Below are 20,050 nucleotides of genomic sequence, written 5' to 3' on the forward strand. Positions count from 1 at the left end.
TGTGCTACAGATGTTAGGAAAAGTGAACAACGTGAATATAAACAAAGTAGGAAGATGTGGTGTATGCCGTGTAATAGACTAAGCAAGGAATGGTGAGTTGCTGATTATGTGTGGAGGAGACTTACTCTTTTTGAGGTGCTGAGGAATACAGTGTGCCAAGAGTGTGCTTAACAGCTGTAGTCAAGAAACAGGCTGTGCAGTTGTGAGGGGACATGAAATATTCTGTCGTGAAGGAGCTCCTCGTCTATCCTTGAACACATCAACAGTGTGAGAGGATTTATGGAGCCGTCACCCAGGAGATAATGAATGCACACACATACAAAAGGAAGTGAAGACACTATAAAGCCTTTAGGCTGGCTAGCGGGAAAATGGAGTTCTTGGATAGTTCATGATTTTAACTTGCTAATTCTTTTCAATCCATTTTAAAATCTGTATTCCAGTGAAGTTTACCTTTATTTCACCTGTATTGACATTCTGTCTGATGTTTGCTGTCTGCTCTGTACCATGTAGATTTTGCTTTTTAAGATAACTGGGAGTGGTGTGACCAAAAGTTTGCTCCCCATGATATGCCTTAAAGAGGGAACGTGAGTCTAACCAGCCTGGGGCAGCTGAAGAGCAGAGATGGTCCTCTTAGTGTGTGATCAGAGAAGCATTTGCGCTGTCAACTTCAAACAAAGCTGGGAGGAGACCAGCTGAGGGTAATGTGCAGTTCATATTGATTGTCCAGCTCCTTGGTTATAATGAAATGGGCTTGCATTATGGTGCTAGGCAGAGAGTTTGTTCATTCTGTCTTAGGGAAAGGGTTATAGATTTGATGAAGGCACTTGAGATGATGAAAGTCATGGTGGGACCTGATACAGAATTTCTGGTGCAGGGAAGAAAAAAGTCCCCGGTGTTTCCCAGTCCATTGCATTTTTTCTCTCAAAAGTGCTACTACGCTTCTTTGAAGTGCTGGTATGACTCACCATTGCTAATAGGTGCAGAGTAAGCTCATGAAAGAAGTGAACCATACAGAAAGGTATTATACTGTGGGAAGTGATCAAACACTGCAGCATATTTGAAATTTGCACTATGAAACAATTATTAACCAGTTGCAAAGGCTTTTGCAACTCAGTTTTTCTCCCTGACCCCATGTTCCTGAGGGATGGTTGGTCACCGGTTGTTGCAGAGAGGTTGAATAAACCTGAGAAAGGAAAGCTGGCTACAAGGAAGTGGAGCAAGGGAAGCATAAGAAGAATCAACAATAGGACAGCCTGTGCTCAGCTGGATTAGGGAACATAGTTAACACAACATAAACAGTAGCAAACATGGGATCAAAAGTTTACTGAGAAGAGGTCTGGTGGCTCTATTGATATAACAGCACCATGGGGAAGCGCAAAATCAAGTAAGACCACGTGGGCTGGGCAGTATGGCAAAAGACAAAGATTTGCTTCCCTGATCTGCAAGTGATTCCTTTTTCTTTCTGCATTTTTGCCAGTTTATTCCTCTGTGTTATCTGTACTTTACAAAATGTCAGCTGGAGAAGCCTACTTGCTTTTCTGGCTTGCTGTTGTTGCATTACTAATTACTGCAGTTTTAATTATGGTCACGGTGCTCAAACCTTTCAGGCTGCAATTTGTTTGTGTTAAATCCAAGGAGTGAGAGCATTAACCAGTTCTCCTTATGGCTGGGTTGGAGTGGGAGATGTAATTCTTTGTGTGGGGAAAAAGGCTCTTTCTGGAAGCATGGAGCAAAGCAACAATGAAAACCTGAAATCTTCTCAGGTTTTCATTCTGGAGACTTGGAATGCTCATACAAAGGCAGTATGTGGCCTAGGTAGGACTCTTCTCTCTGGCACAAATCTGTAGCTAGATACTTTTTATATATAGCAGAACTCTGTAGCTAGGATACATATTTATTCATTTGCCTCACATGTATTTTTCTGTTCATTTATATAATCTCCATAAATGTCTTACGTTTACCGCAAGATTGGCTCTTTTTAGGTTTACTTTTCACAACTTCTTCCTGCCAAGGACTCTCTCAATTCCTTTTCATACCCTGTGTTTGTGCTACAAAGACCTACCTGACACAGCACTGTGCTGGGACCTCTGGGTGTGTGTATTATGTCTACAACTAAGCATATTCCAAATAACTTACGTTAAGTCTAAGTGTGTGTATGACGATAGTAATGTGAACATCCTTTGTGTACTCCTGGTTCATCCTGAGCTTTCATTACATTCTAGAGATAATTGAGGAGATGAATCTATTTTTCTGTGAGCAGTTCCTGTACAAAAGGGGGTCCTGCCTTCATTTTCCCATCGACCAGCTAGCTCTCCTACCTTATTCTCTGTCTGAGATCATCTTTACAGACATTTTTGCACTACTGTTCACAAATCTCTGCAGAATATTTGGGTGTTCAGTAACATTTCAGTTGAAGTGCCTGTCTGGGTATCTGATTCTTAATATATGAAATTAGAGATTCCCTCATAAGTTAGATCTGTTCCAGCTGGAACAATTTTACGCCACACGTAAATTTTGTCAACTCATTTGTCTGTTTTCTAGATCATTAATAAATGTTCATCTGCAACAATGAACTTCTCAGCACCCCACTCTGAATCATACGCTGTGCTGAAATTTGACCATTTAATCTTCATTTGAGCTATGAAAAGGACTCTGACAATCATTCTGATCACTTAATTTCCTTGGTAGCCTTCCATCAGTGCTTTTGTGTATCAGTGTCAGATCAGGGTGTATGGTTGGAGAGGCGTGAGTGAGACTTTAAGTCCGATGAAGCAAGGAGTTAAAGCCAATTAAACAATTTGGCCCCTTATTAACCATGAAGAGTTAGCTTAAAAATTCTTAACTGAGTTAAACAATAGAGGCAACCTTGCATTTGAAAGAAAGAAAACAGTTGAAAGCCATTTTGATTCTGTGAATGTCACAGAAGCGATCTCCAAAAAAGCGAAAGTTTAGTAATGTGGACAGTTTCATGAAGAAGGAAACCACCTTGAGCAGGGTGCAAGTTTCTGAGCCTCAGTCTGTCTTCCACCAGCACATGTGGATGATAATATTTCTAAGTGTGAAATAGACTCAGCATTGCATTCCAGGTTCCAACCTGTCAGGCTTTCAGTCAGGATTTACAGCCAGAGATGAATGCTCCAAGGAAGAAGACAAATACAGCCTAAGACCACCCTGGAATTCTTCAATGACAGATCTGTGTCAGCATTCGGAACAACCTCTTGGTGCCAGTGGGTGCTGTTGCTTCATAGGAAAGAGTCACGAAATCCAGGCTAAAAGGTACATGTATGTGAATACAATACAAGAACTGGCCCTGGGCTCTGGGAGAATGTGATCAAAATTAGGGAGGTTTATGCAGGACTGTGGGATAATCTTGATTAGTTGAGCAGGGAATATTGTGCCACTTTTGTGCATTGGTCTTTTGTTTATGACAAAACCCAATGTCAGCTCTATTTGGTGTGTAACAGCAGTGCATCCCTACCGTGTGCTTTCCTTGCTGTAATAAGGGAATGCACAAAGATATGAAACTGTCAGCTGAAACAGAATGGGAGCTGTCAGCCTGATGAGACTGGATCTATCAGAAGACAAGTCTTTATTTTGGTTTGTTGGGTTTTTTTTGTCTTTTGTCTAAATAGCTGTTCAGGATCTAGTATGGTATTTCACAGTGCATGCATAGAACAAAAGGACTCCACTACCTGACCCTTCCACCTCTACCCCGAAGCCTGGAAGAACTGTCTTCACTTCCCCACCTACTTGGCCTCTTCATAAGCTCTGTTAAGGATGTTTAGATTCTTCCCTAGTTTGCAGAACTTTTCATTTCGATGTTAAATACAGCATAGCCTTGAAATAATGTCTGTATGCCTCTTGTGTCTGAAAATCCTACTGCAGGTGTCAGTCACAAAGTACCACATAAAGCCTTCTCTGTACTAGTTTGTCACATACATTTGGAACTGCTTATTGGAGCAATAGTAAAAGTATTCTCTATATTGAATATAAAAATACTTACTACATATAAGATAACTAAGACTGGGTAAATATTCTTGTGGTGTGTACAGAAACCCCCTTTTCCATACTTCTTTAATGCCTGGATAAGTAACAGTGTCTGAACCGACACTGAAAATAGGGTCATGAATTTGGTAGATGTTCTGAAAAGCAGGTCAGTATGTGTATAAGAAACTGAACTGGCAGCCTGGAGTGAAAGTGTTACTGCATAAGTAAATAAGGGAATTGACTGTTAATCGGAAATATAATGTTCTAATTCTTGCTTTGCATAACTAACAGGCAATTAACCTCCATTGACTCACAATGTGAAAAGTGATCCAGAGATGTAGATCCTTTACTTTGGTAACTGTCAGTTGGGAAGAATGTTTCTCTTGACAGGTGATTAGGGGTTAAATGAGCTGAATAAAATATGCAATTTTTGCTGCTTTTCCCACTTAGTATAACAGCTATTATATGAAGCATTTTCCTTACATTAGTTGTAATGATGGCTTTAACTGATTAGCCTTATTGGAAGAACTGGTTTTGATTGACAAAGATGTAATTTTGGTATGCTCAATATCTGCAAAAATGCCTGATGTGTATAGAACCTCGATCAAAGTATTTTTACTTATTAACTTAACAAACTGCTCCTTTTAGGGACGTATTCATGCACCAGCTTTGAAGGGAGCAGCAGCATCTCATGTCTCCATAATGTGGTACCTGCCTGTATCTATGGGGAATGATACCGCATCACAGGAGTGTTATCTCAGCTCTCGCAGACCCCACAGGCATCACCTCACAGCTGATCTGTGAAGCCACAGGCTCCAGTCATTCGGTTTTGGAAGAATAACTGCTCTCCAAATCACCAGGTCCACCAGCACAGGTCGGTTTGCTCTCACTCGCGGAGAGCAGCATTAAGTCTGTTTGGTGCTCGTTGACTCTAGATGCTGAAAAAACCCAAAATAGATGTGAGAAAAGAGGGCACTTTCTGAGCATGGGAATAGGGAAAAGGATCAACACTGAAAATATTTACAATGAGCTCTAACTTGTAGTAAGGTCTTGTGTAACAACAGCTGAGGTTACGCTGGAGCGTATCAGTAAACCATCGCACAGTTGCTGGAAGGATTGAGCGTAATTCTGTTGAGGAGGGGTTGCTGTGGAAAATGGAAATAGAAATGTGGTCTTTTTTTTTTGTGTTTTGTTTGGTTTTTAGCTGTTTCTCTTGACAGGGAATTGAATTGTTTCGTAGCACAATGTTTTTCAATTTTTCCCTTGTGGATTCACTTCCACGCCTTATTCCCCCCTCATCTACAGTTTAAGCTCTTATTTAATGATCTTTAGTCTACAAGAAGCTTGATTCTTATGGCCAGCTTAGCCGTAGCTACTGAATGTAGGTTAAAATATACCATCTCTTTCCAGATGAAAGCCTCAAACGCTGCTCTAACGCAACTGACTTGAAGAAGACTTGATGCTCAGGTAACTACTTGGAGTTTCTGCTGTGGGGTAGAAATTAATCTGTGTTTTGCTAGAGATTGATGTTTTTGGAGGCAAATAATCACATTTATGGGAAACCAAGGTAATAGTTCATCTGCAATGGAGGTGGCAAGGTAGAGAATTCACCTACTGGAGCTCTGCTGGCTGTGACTGTCCTAGAGTAGACCACACTGATGAAAGCAGCTTTTCACAGCCCCTTGAAAAGTGCTGCGCTATTACACTTGTGGTACTTCAAAGTTAAAATTCCTAGATTGAAATAAATGCCTTTTGAAGAGTTTAGATCAAAAGAAAGAGAACTACTAGAACATCAACAGGAAATAAAACATTTTTATTGAATATCTGTGTAATATGTATGTTATTTTAACGACAATTGGAAAACTCTACTGTGGGAAGTCACTACACAAAGTGAAACAAAATATAAACCACCTCATCAAAAATGAAGGTAAAATACGGCTAAAGTTGTCAGCTCGCGGGCCACGAGCGATATGGCAGGATAAAACACCCCAAACATTTCTACAAGATACAGAGAAAACCCACACAGAGAAACACTCAAGCAGGCAGTAAATATACACAAAGGCAACTAGGATCTTTCTACAGCATCAGATTCTAATACTTCACACAGCTTTGTCAGAAAGGTACATGTGGCTTCTTTGAGGATGAAAATGTCATCTTGGTCACATGGCAGGTTCAGTCTCCGAGAATCATTGTACCTTACAAACCAGTTCTACGGTGACATTCAGTCTGGCAGTGTAGGAAGAGAAAGCCTTAAGAACATCTTAACACAATGAGTCAGTCCTGGCAGTTTGAACCTGCGGCTATCCTGAATGAATAACTGAAAGCTGGAGACCATGAAGCTCTTATGCTGGGAAGCTGACTGTCTACTTCTTCTCTTTGGTGGGGTTTGGTCCTTAAGGTTCAGATTTTAAAGTATTCCAGCTTGATGCTTTGCATGTATGCGCCTGTTTCTATCAAAAAATGTCTCGCTTGTGTTTTTTCTGTGTTTCATGTAAAAAAAATAAAGAAAATGGGTCTTGCTTTTCTCACTTTTGGAGGTGGGGAGAGATCCACTTTTATTCTTCCACTTCTCTGCTGGTTCTTTTGCCCTCAGTGTACCGAAAACTGGTGCTTGGCCATCACTGCACTGACCTGTCAGTCTGTCCCACCCCTCACAGAAGCAGAGCCTTGAGGGAGGCTGGAGTCTAGTTTTCAGTACACAGTTCTCTGATTACATTCATCTTTGTTCTTTGTTTGCAGTAATTTCTGTTAGATTCAGTTGGTAAGAATATTAATGGTTAATTCTCGTGCCTCCCTCCAAAAGGCAGCAGCATTTCCATATTTCTGGGGTAGTTTGCATTGCTGAAAATAATGAACTCTTCAAAGCATTATAAATATATTCACAGCTTGGAAGATAAGCAAGGGGCCTCAAAGGACGATACACGAGATAGAAGTGATGCCCTAAATGACTTGATGAGATGGTAAAAGCTGAGATGACATGCTGGCTAGCTGTAAGATGACTATCAACAGTAAAGCGGGGGGGCGGGGGAGGGCGAGGGTGATTGGAAATGTAGAGTATTGCACAGGGCTTGACAAAATGCTGCGTGGTCAACCCATTCAATATAGCATCCTTGTCCCCTGCATAGCTCTCCAGTTCTAAATTGGTCCGTAATAACTAGAACTGCTTGTGCTATGCGTTCCTTCGGCAGTGCAGTAGAAGGGAATGGCAGTATTATTACAATATCACTACGGAATAAATTGATTGCTATCCACTGAGAAAACTACATTTCTAAGCACACACGGCAGTCACAGTGATACACAGAGCAGTCTTTCAAGACTCTTATGGAATGACTAATAGCTTCATAATAGTGCCATTTACTACATAATAACATTGAAAACATTTAAAAACTCCTCCTGAAACGAGCATCTAGTATACAGAAGAGGTTGCTTCAGTTTTCTAGAACTTGTTCTTTGTTTTCACTTTTTTTTTTTAAAGGACAAATTAAAACTTAAGTATAAATAGTATATAAAAGGTCACTAGCTGTTCTCTTTTGGCTTACTTTGAAGTGCATTTAGAACTATGGCTAAATTTTGTCATCTTCTGATGGGATTACAATACTGTCTGTTTACCATGAAACTATTTTGTATAATAAACTCACACGGCTGTGTCTAAAAAATATTCTGCATTCCTTCTAATCTGAGTTAGTATAATAAAATATTTCGTTACAAAGTCTAATGTGCAAACTCATTATAATGTGAAATCATGGATGGAATTCACAGTATGCAAATTTTGTATAAAGGTGATAACGGAGAGCTACTCTTGTTTTCATGGCAGCATTTTGCTACTGCTGTGTCTCCCTCCTCTCTTCTTCCCTTCCCTGCAATGGTCTTACTTCGTATGATAAACAAAATCATTGCCTCTTGTGGAACTGCTTCCCCAACTTTCACTCTAAAGCCATTCCAGTCTGTTATGTGTTTGCTTTGGAATATATACAAAGGAGTCATATCCTGGCTACATCTTCTTGAGGTCAGCCATGGAGCTGCTCAGATCATGCTAAGTTGCCTGTGAAAGAAGTCTACCCAATTGGATTTGCCCCTCCAAGATTCACTGTGGATGCGTAGCGTGTTATTAGGATGGTCCAGTTGAAAGCTCAGATTTAAGTTGTCCTTTAAGATGTCAGTGTAACACTACTAGTGCCTTACAAGTTGGATTTTTGTTTTTTTCTGGAATGCAGACGATACAGTAGTTACCCTATAATATATTATCAGCTCTCCTATATCTCAGTCAATTTACATAATTTAAAATAGAACATCTTATTAAAAACATCTAGATATACACAGATTAGGAAACGCTTACAACATACAAATACACAAACTAGAAATAAATTCTCAGCATACTGGTGTATATATACAACTGTGTGATACAATAAATAATTCCTGTCATGCTCTATCTACACATCATATTGCTTAAAAGAAGAGTAGATCTGGGGGGCAGTGGTGAAATGAAGCGCCTGTAGAGGGCTCTCTACATTTAAATTTGTGCAAATTAAAACTGGCATTTAAAAGTACAACTGATCTGTGTCAGGAACACATGGCTGGAAATGAAAGGACCCATATTACTGAGGTATTTACAGATACTGGCTAAAGAGCACTATGTGGGCAAATGCAGAAAGGCTTCTTCTTCATTTTCTTCTTCCTACTTTAATTTAATTTAATTTTATTTTATTTAATTTACTTCTTGACTGCCAGCATGGCATCTACCTCCTCCTCAGGCTGTAAGGTGTGCCACTGTGCAATGGGCCGCCGGGGGTTGGCCAACATGTCTGACCAATGCCGCAGCTCCGCTCCGGTGCTGTTGTAGCCCACAAAGACTTTCCCGATGGCATCGTTCTTGCCAATCTTGTCATAGTCCAAAACAGTCACAACAATCTGCACTTTCTACAATGAGATAGAGAAAGACCAGTTAGCATGACAATAAGGGGAAGGTGGGCAGGGATGACTCTTGGGACAGGCAATGGCAATGGGAGAGTATGAAGAAGGCAAGATTCTTCCCGCAAGAAGCAAATTCAAACTTTTGTCTTTGCTTCTTATGAGACTTCCAAATAAAATTACATTCACAACCTCCCTGTAACTTGAAACTTGCTCCCTTGCATCAAAGAGCTTCATATAGGAACTGAGGTTGATTTTTATCTTTAACAAGTTACCAGCTTTTTTTTGTTGCTGTTATTGAGCACTTAGACTGCTAGAAGTCTGTAGGGCTAAAATGGAGATAAGCTTATCAAAATAGTGCAATTTAACACATTACTGTTTACGTAAATAAGCTAGCCAAAATTCAGAAATGGCTGTACCAAAAGTTAATGTTTGCAATGTTGTACTCTGTTCTGTTGTTTTTCTGCTTCTAAACAGCTCTTACTCATTCATCCAGCATGACAATCACCCACTTTCAGATAACTTCGGAAAAATAACCCTTATGGTTACTGTATGCATACACACACACACACACATTTATCTCTGTGTGTGCATGTGCACATGTCTAAATACATGTGTATACATTTATCTATAGAGTCTAGAAAACAGGCTACGTGCTCAGGGGAGCTGGGAAGAAGTATAAAGCCCACTGTCTTTGGGCTCTGACATGTTGTCGCTGCCTCTGATTGAGCTGGGGCTGGAGTGCCACTTCTGCTGTAGGAACAGTGACCTCTGGCAAACAGGGTTAAACTAGTCCCATAGAATCCATATGAGCCCATCTGTCACAGCTGATAGACAATTTTCCCTTCACTTAAGACTGCAGCACACTGGCAGGTGAGGTTCAAGCCAGGCTTCTGTGTACACATTTGCGTGCACAAGCACACATTCCTTCAGGCCATTAATACTTGCTGAAAGAGCACAAACAACTGTTCCTTCAGTGAAGTGGTGCTCATCCCCAACAGCACCTAAGATAATAACAGCCTTGGGCTGATTTTACTGATTTATAAATGCCTCTTTATAGGGAGCTTTATTTTTAAAGATGAACATACAGTTTCTTTTCCCAATTCCTTTCTATCTCATGGCAAACAAACACAGCTCCCTGTTATAGTGTGAGTTTTGTGGAGAAAAAAATGCCCTGAAACACATTTCTTCCATATTTTTTTTCTTTAAATATATATATATATATATATAATCTGGATTTCTTACTAGAATGATTAATCTCAGTGCTTGCAATAGGATTATCTTTCAGAAGTAACTATTTTAAGTATATCTGCAAGACCAGGCTCATGAGGTCTATTTTATAGAGGCCATTCCTTTACAAGATCGTACAATTCACTGAGCCAGAGAAAGATGATTTCAACAGACACTAAAGTATTTATATAGTTGCTGATGACAAAAGTGTACATCAAACTCAAGATTCTCTTTCCCCAGAGCACTCACGATAAAAAGCAATATCCTGAAGCAAATATTTCTAGATGCCAAAATCATGTTTCAGTGCTGCTGTTGCCAATACATTCACTTCTAATGTTGATGGTACCTCCCCAAATGAGCATTTATGTTTTAGATGCATGGTACAATCACAGATATAAAAGGTAAGCATGAGACTAATACTTTATGGTATGAAGTTGCCAGCTGTACCTAGAAGCCTGGGGGCTAGTTACTACTGGATTTTTTTTACAACAATGAGCACTGTAAACAAAAGACTCTTTTCCTTGCTCTATAAAGATGTAAAAACAGCTAGCTCAGGTTATTAACTCTGAGATGATTTCCACTTCATGGTCTCTGGCTTTAATCTGCAGAAATACGTGAGCATGTCTTCGCCTTTGTATCATGTATTAAAAGCACAACTGCACTGCAAAACCTAAGAGGTGGTAGTAGAAAGCACCACCTCTGCTAACAAACACTTGGATTAGCAGTTTCCTCACTGTGATTAAGCATTCTTCGGACTGAAAGGGCCGAGGGGATGTTGCTGCCTAGAGAGGCAGTCTGTCTTAAATGTGGCAAAACACGGGCTTGATCTACCTTGTTGCAACAGGATTGACTTCCTAAGTGGTGTTCTCCCATTACACTTAAAGACTATCACTTTCCTTCTCTTAAGAGCCAGAATCCATAGTCACTATTTAATTGTTGAAAAAGTTCATGTTTGGCCCATTTTAAATTACACAGATGTACTGCTACTGAGCTACCTTCCCTCCAAGAACTCTCTTCTTTGCTCTCCAAGAATCAAGGAATTTGTATAGCCATTAGTTTTTATTTGACTGTAAAAGTTTGCTTAACGGCTTTTACATGAATTACACAAAATTCACAGCCATTCTTACCATATTAAGTCTAAATAACATTTAAAATGTGTTTTTCTAATGATGAAATCACTTCAGTATCCATAATGAAATAACTTCTAAATATAGTCTTTTATAACTTAACTCCAAAATAGACTGGCGTACGACCAAAGTCCATAATTGAAGATTTTAAATTGAGGCAATATAGCAAAATAAATAGCTATAAAATCATTGTAATAAACTTATCCCTCCGTCCAAGGAAGCAAAAATTTAAAAAGCTAAACTGCAATGCTTTTTAAGGGGCCTATATCCACCTTACAAAACTAACTTAGAAGGCAAAATGGCCAAGGACATACAGAATGCACCTAACCATGCCAAATCTCTGATCTGATAACTTGTATGTGCCCACTGTAGTTCTCCAGCCCTCTCCCTATTTGGAAATCAAGGCATTCATTGCCTAAATTGACAGAGGGGCTCAATTTGCTTAACATTTTTTTGCCTCTGGGTCTTTGATGCTTGTTATGAGACCTTTCACAAGCACTCAAACCAGCTTTCACTAAAATCAATGGGAATTAGGCCCCACTGGATTTCCCACTTTTTGATTCCTAGGGTCCAGAGGCAGCTGTATATGATGTGGGGCATGCAGAAACTCTAAACAGGCTAGTCATGCATTCAAGTCCTACTGCTCACCTTATCTAGTTCTGCTATCTTTATTGGTACCAAGTCAACAAAAACCAAGCACACAGCTTAAATGTAGGCCTTGGCTCCTGCGCATTTCTCTAGTACAGTTGCTATCAAAATCCAAGATAAGAGCCTCAAAAGTCTCTCATCTCAAAACATGCTCTCATCTAATCAAGAAGGGGACCCCAGTTTGCTAGAGGCCATTTAAATCCGTTTAAACATTTAAACTACAAGTAGCATGGCACCTAACTCAGACTTCTCTAAAGCCACTAAAGAATGTGTTCTCCGGCCATTTTAATTATGGACAAGAGTATTTGCTTATGACACTGACATTAGATGCAGGTTTAAATTCCTTTAGGGAGGAGAGTGATTTGGATGTAGGTTTCCCACATGCCTCCTGAGACTGTTAAGAAGAGCTTATCTGTTGTGAGAAGAGGCTAGTTAACATCAGAAGTTGGTAAAACTCACTCTGGTAAGTGAGAGATGCTTTAGCTTGCAATATTCCAAAGGCAGGTAACTGATTCCCTGAAAAAACTGATACAATGCCTTGTCCTGGTATTTCCCACTGCTAATGTAGGTGACTTCCACCTCACTGTGGTCACTTCTGAGGTCTCTAATTTTAGTCACTGAACTCTCCAGCAGTAGTACCTGGACAACTGCTGTTGTACCCTGCGGTGCCAAGAGAGCAGGCCCTGTAGTACTGACCCCTGGGATTCTTGAATGTGTGTTTCCAATGGACATAGTCATCACTGAAAAAGTTTTCATAGTGTGGTGAATAACTGAAAAAAAGTTGTGATTAAATAAATCATGTGTTTTACTTACGAGAGATGCTACAGTGCTTTTAGTAAACAGGACTGATAAATGCATAGGGAACATAAATTTAACTGATGATGCCAATTTATTATTTCAAATAATTTGGGGGGAATTGCTATATATGCACCTTTTCCTTTAGCTCTGTGCTTTTTCTGCTGGCACATTCATTTACTATCTCCCTGTAGACCTTTTTTTCTGGAATCCATTTTATGTTAACAGAAAATGTCAGTTATCCATTTTCTCACTGATGAATCAAAGCTTCGTAAGTACTGTACATTTTATCATTTCCCTCTTGAAGCAGTCACACTCATCTAACATAGCAGGGGGCTGGCACCTAGGTGCTAATGAAGGCATGCACACGTGATAATTAACCAGATTCCTGTTAAATATTTATAAGGGCTGAGAAATGGAATGCAGAGGGAAGACAAAACACTGACATTACCTGAATTTGCTCGAATGGTACTTCAAAGCTGAAAGACTCATTGTAGTAGGGATTCAGGGTGTTCTTTTTAATTGTAGTCTTTTTCTTCTTCAGCCTCTTACCATTCTGCATCAGATGGATCTTCACATAGGGATCTAAGTAGTCAAGAGAAGAGGTAGAGCTAAGCAGGGTAGTTCAGTGTGTTTTCTACAGACCTTAATCCCACACATTCGAGTTGATGAGAGAAAAAAAAAAAAAAATCAATAAAATCCTTTAGCAACAAACAGCTTGTATTTAAACAAAGTCCTAATTTCCACTATAGAAAAATGCCTGTACGACTGCGAAGTGTTCCTGATGGAAAAAGGTACAAAACATTTATCGCATTATCTCCTTCACATCTCAAAGGAGGAGCAAATTCATGCCTAACTTTACTCCATGGCTCATTAACCATCCTGGAAGTGTTTTTACTTCAATGTTATTTATTTACGGAAAACATTTCTTAGCAACTGGACTGTGGAGTGGTTTTCCCAAGAGCTGTGAGCACGGCCAAATGCACACATGGTGGGCACAGTGCTTGGGTGGCTGGCTGCTCTGAAACCACCCAGCAGCTCTTCACATCGCTCCTTGGGCAGGAGCTGCACCATGGTTTTCCCATCCTCTGACCTCCCCATTGGGTTGTGATTGACACAGCGCAGTGTCCATGGGTCTGGTGTGTGACCAGACTGCATGGAAGGAAGGGACTTTGCCCATTAAATGCTACTTCCCTACCTCAGTGCTGCCTGCAGCCAGGTAATGTGCAAGCCACTGTATCGGTATAAATTACGAATTGGTTTTGCCACTTTGTATTGAATTCCAGTGGTTGTTTTGTAAAACTTCTGGTGGTGAATTAACAGAACCGATTTGGTTCCTAATCAGGTGTTCCTCACGGAAACACAACTCTTACAGATGTTACTGCTGGAAGCTTTGATGGAAGCTTTGCCTGCTTAAAAAAATTAGTGCTGTCAGGCCTTAATCTGTTAAAAGAGTTAATGTTCTCATTTAGAGAATGAACTAGAAGTTCTTAACGTTGGTGTTCATTGTCAGTACCTTCACTGAGCTCAGTTATTTTTCTGTTTAGGTCTACTGTGAAGCACTATTTGAAGCATCCCAAGCTCACCCTTTTCAACAACCTACATGGTACTCTCACAAAAATATGGGTAGGTACCTCTCTTGGCTTTATGCAGCTTAACTGTGATGTATGTCAAGGTAAGACTTACTTCCCCCTAATGAGCTGGTAGGAGCTATACAAAACGCCAGCCAGCCACAAGTCATCTGTGGCATACATAAAGAGAGCCTGAATGCAAATTATCAAGGGAAAAGGCTTATTTCCCTTCTGAGAAAAGGATCGGGCTACAGAAGAAGGAGAAATGAATGTTGAACTTATATCATTATGAGCTAACCATGCTTTATGACTCTGAAAGGAAATTCATGTTCAGAAGAGTAATTGCATTCTGCTACAGTCAAAATATGCCCTACTGTGAAAGACTGAGATGTTCGGGATTGTTAAGTTACTGGAGTGACTTCATCACAGTCTAAAGTACTTCTGAAGGGAGCATCGTTTTGGTAGTGGGCTCTTGAAGCCAGCAGACAAGGGTATAATAAGATCCAATTGCAGTGAGAAACAAGACAAATTCTAACTGAGAAATAGTAATATATTTTAGTAGTAAGACTGAAACAGCTGGAAGAGCTTCTCACTGATTGTGATGAACTCTGTTACAGAGGGTTAAGATTCCTTCTCCCTCAAAAGACTCAAATTCAAACAGATATTTAATCTGGGTAGACTTAGACTCAAGGCTAGATGGGGGATTGCATGGGTTCCTTTCGGCTGCACAATGTATGAATTCAGGAATATCATGTGAAGAGCAGAAATGCTAGCAAAAAAACCAACAGAAGTCTTTCTTTTTTTTTGAGTACTGAGCTCAACATCACCGCATACAGAGTTTTGAAGCTGGAAAAGAGGCAAATCTGGACTCCTTCAACATTAGTTGATACTTGAGAAAAACTCACTCATTACTTTTGCTGAGGCTCCATGCTGAATGCACAATTGTTTTAACATGAAAATAATGTTTTCGGTATAACCAATATAGAGTAAAAAAGTTCAGTAGTCAAGAAGGTAGAATGTTAGGATATGGAAATAAGGTAAGAAACTGCTAAAGCATAATTTGTGTAACTAGAACAAGCTGGGAGGCTAAACAGTACAGTAACACATTATTATTAAGTGGATTAGAACTGAAGAATTCTATTAAAATAAATGCAGTCAATATAAGCCAATCCTTTACCAATCTGTTCTAGTACATGCACAATATACACAGATTTGACGATTACTCACATGCCAGTAAGGAACTGTAGAGCAATGATTCATACAGTGGTGCAGATATATTCCTATCTCAATAAACGTTCCATTTTGCAGAATAATATTTTAAACTTAGAATTCTAGTGTTTGCGAATGTTTGGAGTCTATGTGTACTTTAAGTGATTTGCTTCTACTCACTTTCTAGATTTTCTATCTTTGTGCTAGTATTAAAGCAAAATCTGACCATGGATAACTCATGGCCACAAGACAAGGCCCAGAAGCTAGGTTTCTGTGGTTTCTTTTTCATGTCCTGATCACCACCTTCTGTTTGTCTCTCTGGGGGGGTTGAGTTAGTCAAATGCCCCATGTTTAGTATGAAAGATCCAAGTGATACCAGATTGCTACTATACTGCAGAATTTCCAGAGGCAGAGGTCCCAAACAGAGCACAGAAGGGGGCATAATGTGTGACACAATATCCTTACCTTTTTTCATCCAAAGTTAGAATTGTCATACTAATCCAAATACAAACTGAATGCCACTTGACTGAAATAATCTTCCTTCTTTTCTAGTTTCAGAGGAAGGTATTAAATAATTTTACATATCACATAAGCATTTCAAATGAGAACGGGGTGTCCAGCTCAAGTACGTGGATGGGCCACCAAGAGATTTTAACTGAGTCTATCCTCGATAGACTCTATATCCACTTCCTACTTCTTGGAAGTGTCCTGGTCTTACCTGGTTCACCCCTCTCTTCATTCTTCTGTGTCTCATATGTATGTCCCTCCACCACTGCATTATCTCCAGTTACACTCTCTTATATACCAGGACATAAACCCCAACTCCCTCAACTCTCCAGAAATCTGCCTGTGACCTACACAGGCAACCTGATACCTAGGAACAGACTTTCTTGCAACTTCATGAATAAATCTCTGAAAAAGAGATTCTCTTGCACCAAGTAACAGAAGCTGAACTGCTTGGAGTCAATTACTGGAAGAAGGGAGGATAATCAAAAGAAAGCAGAAGCTCTGGAAGTGCCAGTCTCCAGTGATTTTTCCGAGATAAGGTTTAGTGCTAATGGAAACATCTTTTCTCTCTACTTGCAACACAACCTCAGTGCTGGCACCATTACTCATGCTGAGTAATACTTTAATATGTAAACAGTCCCAATGAATAAGTGAGACTAGTAAGGATGAGAGAACTGATACAGCAGTCCAGCAATGATAAATTGTCTGTTAAGTGCGGAGGCTGGGTATAAAGTGCAGAATTCTTTTGACCAAGTAGGAATGTCTGCATCTGATGTCAAGGGAAATAAATAAACATTTCTCTTTATGTACTGTGCATCATTATTCCACAGTAAATATCTGTCTTTGGTCAAACTATTTATTTATTTCTCTCCACTGATTCAAGACAGCGTATGTGCTTTCATGTACACAGTTACACTGGAGGAAAGTTCGAGTTAGAAGAGGGGAACATCACTGTTTTTCTCTCCAGTTTTATTCCTTTCACTTAATGGGATTTGGATCTGCATTACATCCACAAATATCTGTGGATGGACCTTGCCGTCTATCTGGAAGCAGGGATGTTCCATCTAGACCACCACAGATGTCCCTCTGCTGAAGGGGACAGAATGGCTCTGTACCCTTTGCCTAATAATTCATTTAAGCAATGTGTGGGATTAAATAAAATTCTGCTATTTATTCCCTCATTAACGGTCTACCCATGAATGCTAAAAAGATGTAAAATTCATAACCAGTTGTACATTGTAGACTTTAAGACAATGTCTCAAGGGAGGCTGCTGAACAGCTTTTAAAGCACTGGGGGACCAGCTGACACAGTTTGTTTTCCTGAAGTCTGCAGTATGTCTTTCCCTGGATTTTGTAGTAAGATGCCAATACATTATTTAAAAGGCAATAGAAATGGTATGTAACATCAGGTAAAGACTTCTGGAGTCATTTGGACCATGAAACTTTTATACACAATTAGAACCCTCTTAAAGTAACCACTAGTTCATCATCATCACCACATTGTAGATGAGATGCACTTCATTATTAGAGATTTTACAAAAGCAAACTTTACAGCTGAAAAAACACCCACAACTCTAAAGAAGGAAATTGTGGCTAATGACAATGTCAGAGGAAAAGGTGGAACTTGAGAATGACTGCTTCCCAGTGGATTTTAAGATGAAAAATTTGTAATAGGGATCAGTAGTTAATGAAAAGTCATTTTCCACCTAGGTAGGAGAGAGTTCAGCACACAGAATTCCAGCAGTACAGACCTTCAGCAGAAAACTGTCAACAACGTTGACGAATTTGAAAGATGCTACAGGGATAACAGTGGAATTGACTGTGTGTGCAATTAGAGTCCCAAGCATGTGTGCAGGGAGAGCCTAGCGGCTTAAGGAAAAAAGTCCCACACAGCTCTGTGGGGTGGGATCAGAGAAAACCCTCCACAAGCCTTGAGTAAAGCCTAACATGACTGATAGGAAAAAAATCGAGCTAGAGCAAACTAGCTATGGACACAGCCAAATAAAGTTTCATATGATGAAACACTGTAATAAGATGTTCTCAACTGAAATGTAGAAACAAAGAAGAAATACAGTGCCAGAATTGCCTTTAGCTGTATTTCTGTCTTCAAAACTTTTGGGGCAACTGGGTTCTACTTAGCACGTTTTTCCCCATTAGAAGAATTTTTATGCCAAAGCAGTGCCAAAGCACACATCACTGACGTTTACAGCAAAGGTGTCAGCAGACAGTAGAGTTTCCGTTCCAGGAAGCAGAACGGATTCCTGAAGAGCTTGGAAACTGATGCAAGAAGAAAATCAGGTTTGGAAATGCAGCCTTATAAATGCCTGTGACAATGTGGTTAGGACAGAGGTACTAGCAGGGGCGATCATTAGTTCTATGCTGAAAAGCCATAATTACTCTCATCATGCAGTGTGCATGAGCTGCAGAGTGCAGCAGGGTGGAAAGCTGAAGAAGGGCCTAGCCAGAGCCTCAGACCATAGCTGGAGGAGTGCTAGATTCAACATTAACACCCTTAACCTATTCCTACTCTGTGCAAACACCCTTCAGACAAAGTTTTCTTAGCTTATGGGAGTGGGCTGCAGGGAGAACAGCAATTTTATATGGCAAACAACTTTATTTTCTACAGACTGTGCCAGGGATGAAGGCTGACAGCATCAGCAATACTTGGATGCTCTCTTCTGCCTTTGGAGAGCAACTGCTGCGGTTGCCAGAGCTGTGCTATGGAAAGCAGCAGGGCTCTAAATGCAGAGCAAATCAGGATGAACTTTCTCTGAAGTTCCCACAGATGTTTTGATTTTTCCCAAGGATCGTCGGACATGCTCCCTCCATGGGCATATAAATCGTCTCCCAAGAGAGGGATGATTCACACCATGCCTGTGGTGTCCAGGCCATGGATAGTTTGACCTGACTTTTTTTTCTTCTGGTTATTCATGTATGGATGAGAGCTGATAATTAAAGTCTCTGAAATAATGAGTTTAGAGTGACACTGTGCCTAGATTGTTGAAACCAGTATTTTTTTTTGGATGAATAGAAAGCTTGTAATGGGAAGGAAAGCCAGAGGGGGAAAATGTATTATCTGGGGAAGAAGCAATATAAGGTACAATTACTAAGAAGGAGTGCTATGGCATATTCTAGATTGAATAAAAGTTATAGTTTATACTCATTGACTCAAGCTGTTGGGCCTTCTACCCTCCTCCACAAATGAGTAAATTAAAGTTGGAACATTATTTTTAAGGAGAAGATGATGTCTCAAAGGAAATACTGGAAAATGTTCTTATTAGAAACAATTCTCTGAGCTTAAAATGTGGGGTTTGTGAGTTTTTTCTCACCACATTTCCTTGAAAAGAGGATTGTTACTCATATTATACTTGTTAAGTCTACCTATGCCCCATGGTGGACTGCTCCAGATGCAGTACCTGCACACACAGAGGGTACCCTGGCCATCAGGCCCTTTCCTTCTCACATTGTATGTCATAGTATAACAAGGTAGATGACTTTGGATTACATATTTCCATCAGCATCCTTAAAAGAAAATTCTGTAAGACTGGGTAATTTATAAATGAAAATATTTGCAATTTCATGTTCATTAACATCAGACACTATCATAGGAATAATGGAATCAATCCATTTACAGTGGGGAAAAAGGAGTTGGTATATATAAAAACTAACAGCCTGCCTATAAAGACAAATGTTAAATGAAGAGTATAGCAAAGCAGTCTCAAAATAACAACTCTTCACTGCTGTGCAGTTAGATGAACATCAGCTTGACACCGAAATGCTGAACGGAGAGAACCAGGAAGCCTTGGGAAGAAGGAGGTGCTGTAAACCCCACAGTGTGGGTCAATGATTCCCTCACCCGAGAATCCCAGACTGAGGCTGCAGAACATGTAGAGCTGACAGTGGGAACAGAAATGTTCACATTGGCCTTAGGGCTACTCAGACAGCACTTGAGTCTGCAATTCCACCCACAGCGCTTCCAACTGGAACGTAACAACAAATGTTACAGCACCAGATGGGGAAAGTAGCAGAAGACTGAAGAAAAAAAAGCAGTCAAAACTCTTATTTAAA

The 20,050-nt window shown here is 40.0% G+C and overlaps 1 protein-coding gene across 4 annotated transcripts in view; it reads right to left on the bottom strand.

The window, feature by feature from the left end:
- Positions 1-8,177: 8,177 nt before the first annotated feature.
- Positions 8,178-20,050, bottom strand: part of SYT1 (synaptotagmin 1) — a 352,054-nt gene continuing 340,181 nt past the window's right edge. For all 4 annotated transcript variants that reach the window (XM_061369381.1, XM_061369379.1, XM_061369378.1 and 1 more), the window contains 2 exons: positions 13,147-13,280; positions 8,178-8,904 (listed from right to left, as the gene is read on the bottom strand). In XM_061369381.1, coding sequence (XP_061225365.1) covers positions 8,698-8,904; positions 13,147-13,280 — 341 coding nt within the window. In that variant the 3' untranslated portion in view covers positions 8,178-8,697. The remainder of the gene's footprint in view (positions 8,905-13,146; positions 13,281-20,050) is intronic.

This window comes from Neopsephotus bourkii, unplaced genomic scaffold, assembly GCF_033783945.1.
Source record: "Neopsephotus bourkii isolate Nb327-2 ecotype Australia unplaced genomic scaffold, CSIRO-AGI_Nbou_v1 NB_1493, whole genome shotgun sequence".
Lineage (NCBI taxonomy): Eukaryota > Metazoa > Chordata > Aves > Psittaciformes > Psittacidae > Neopsephotus > Neopsephotus bourkii.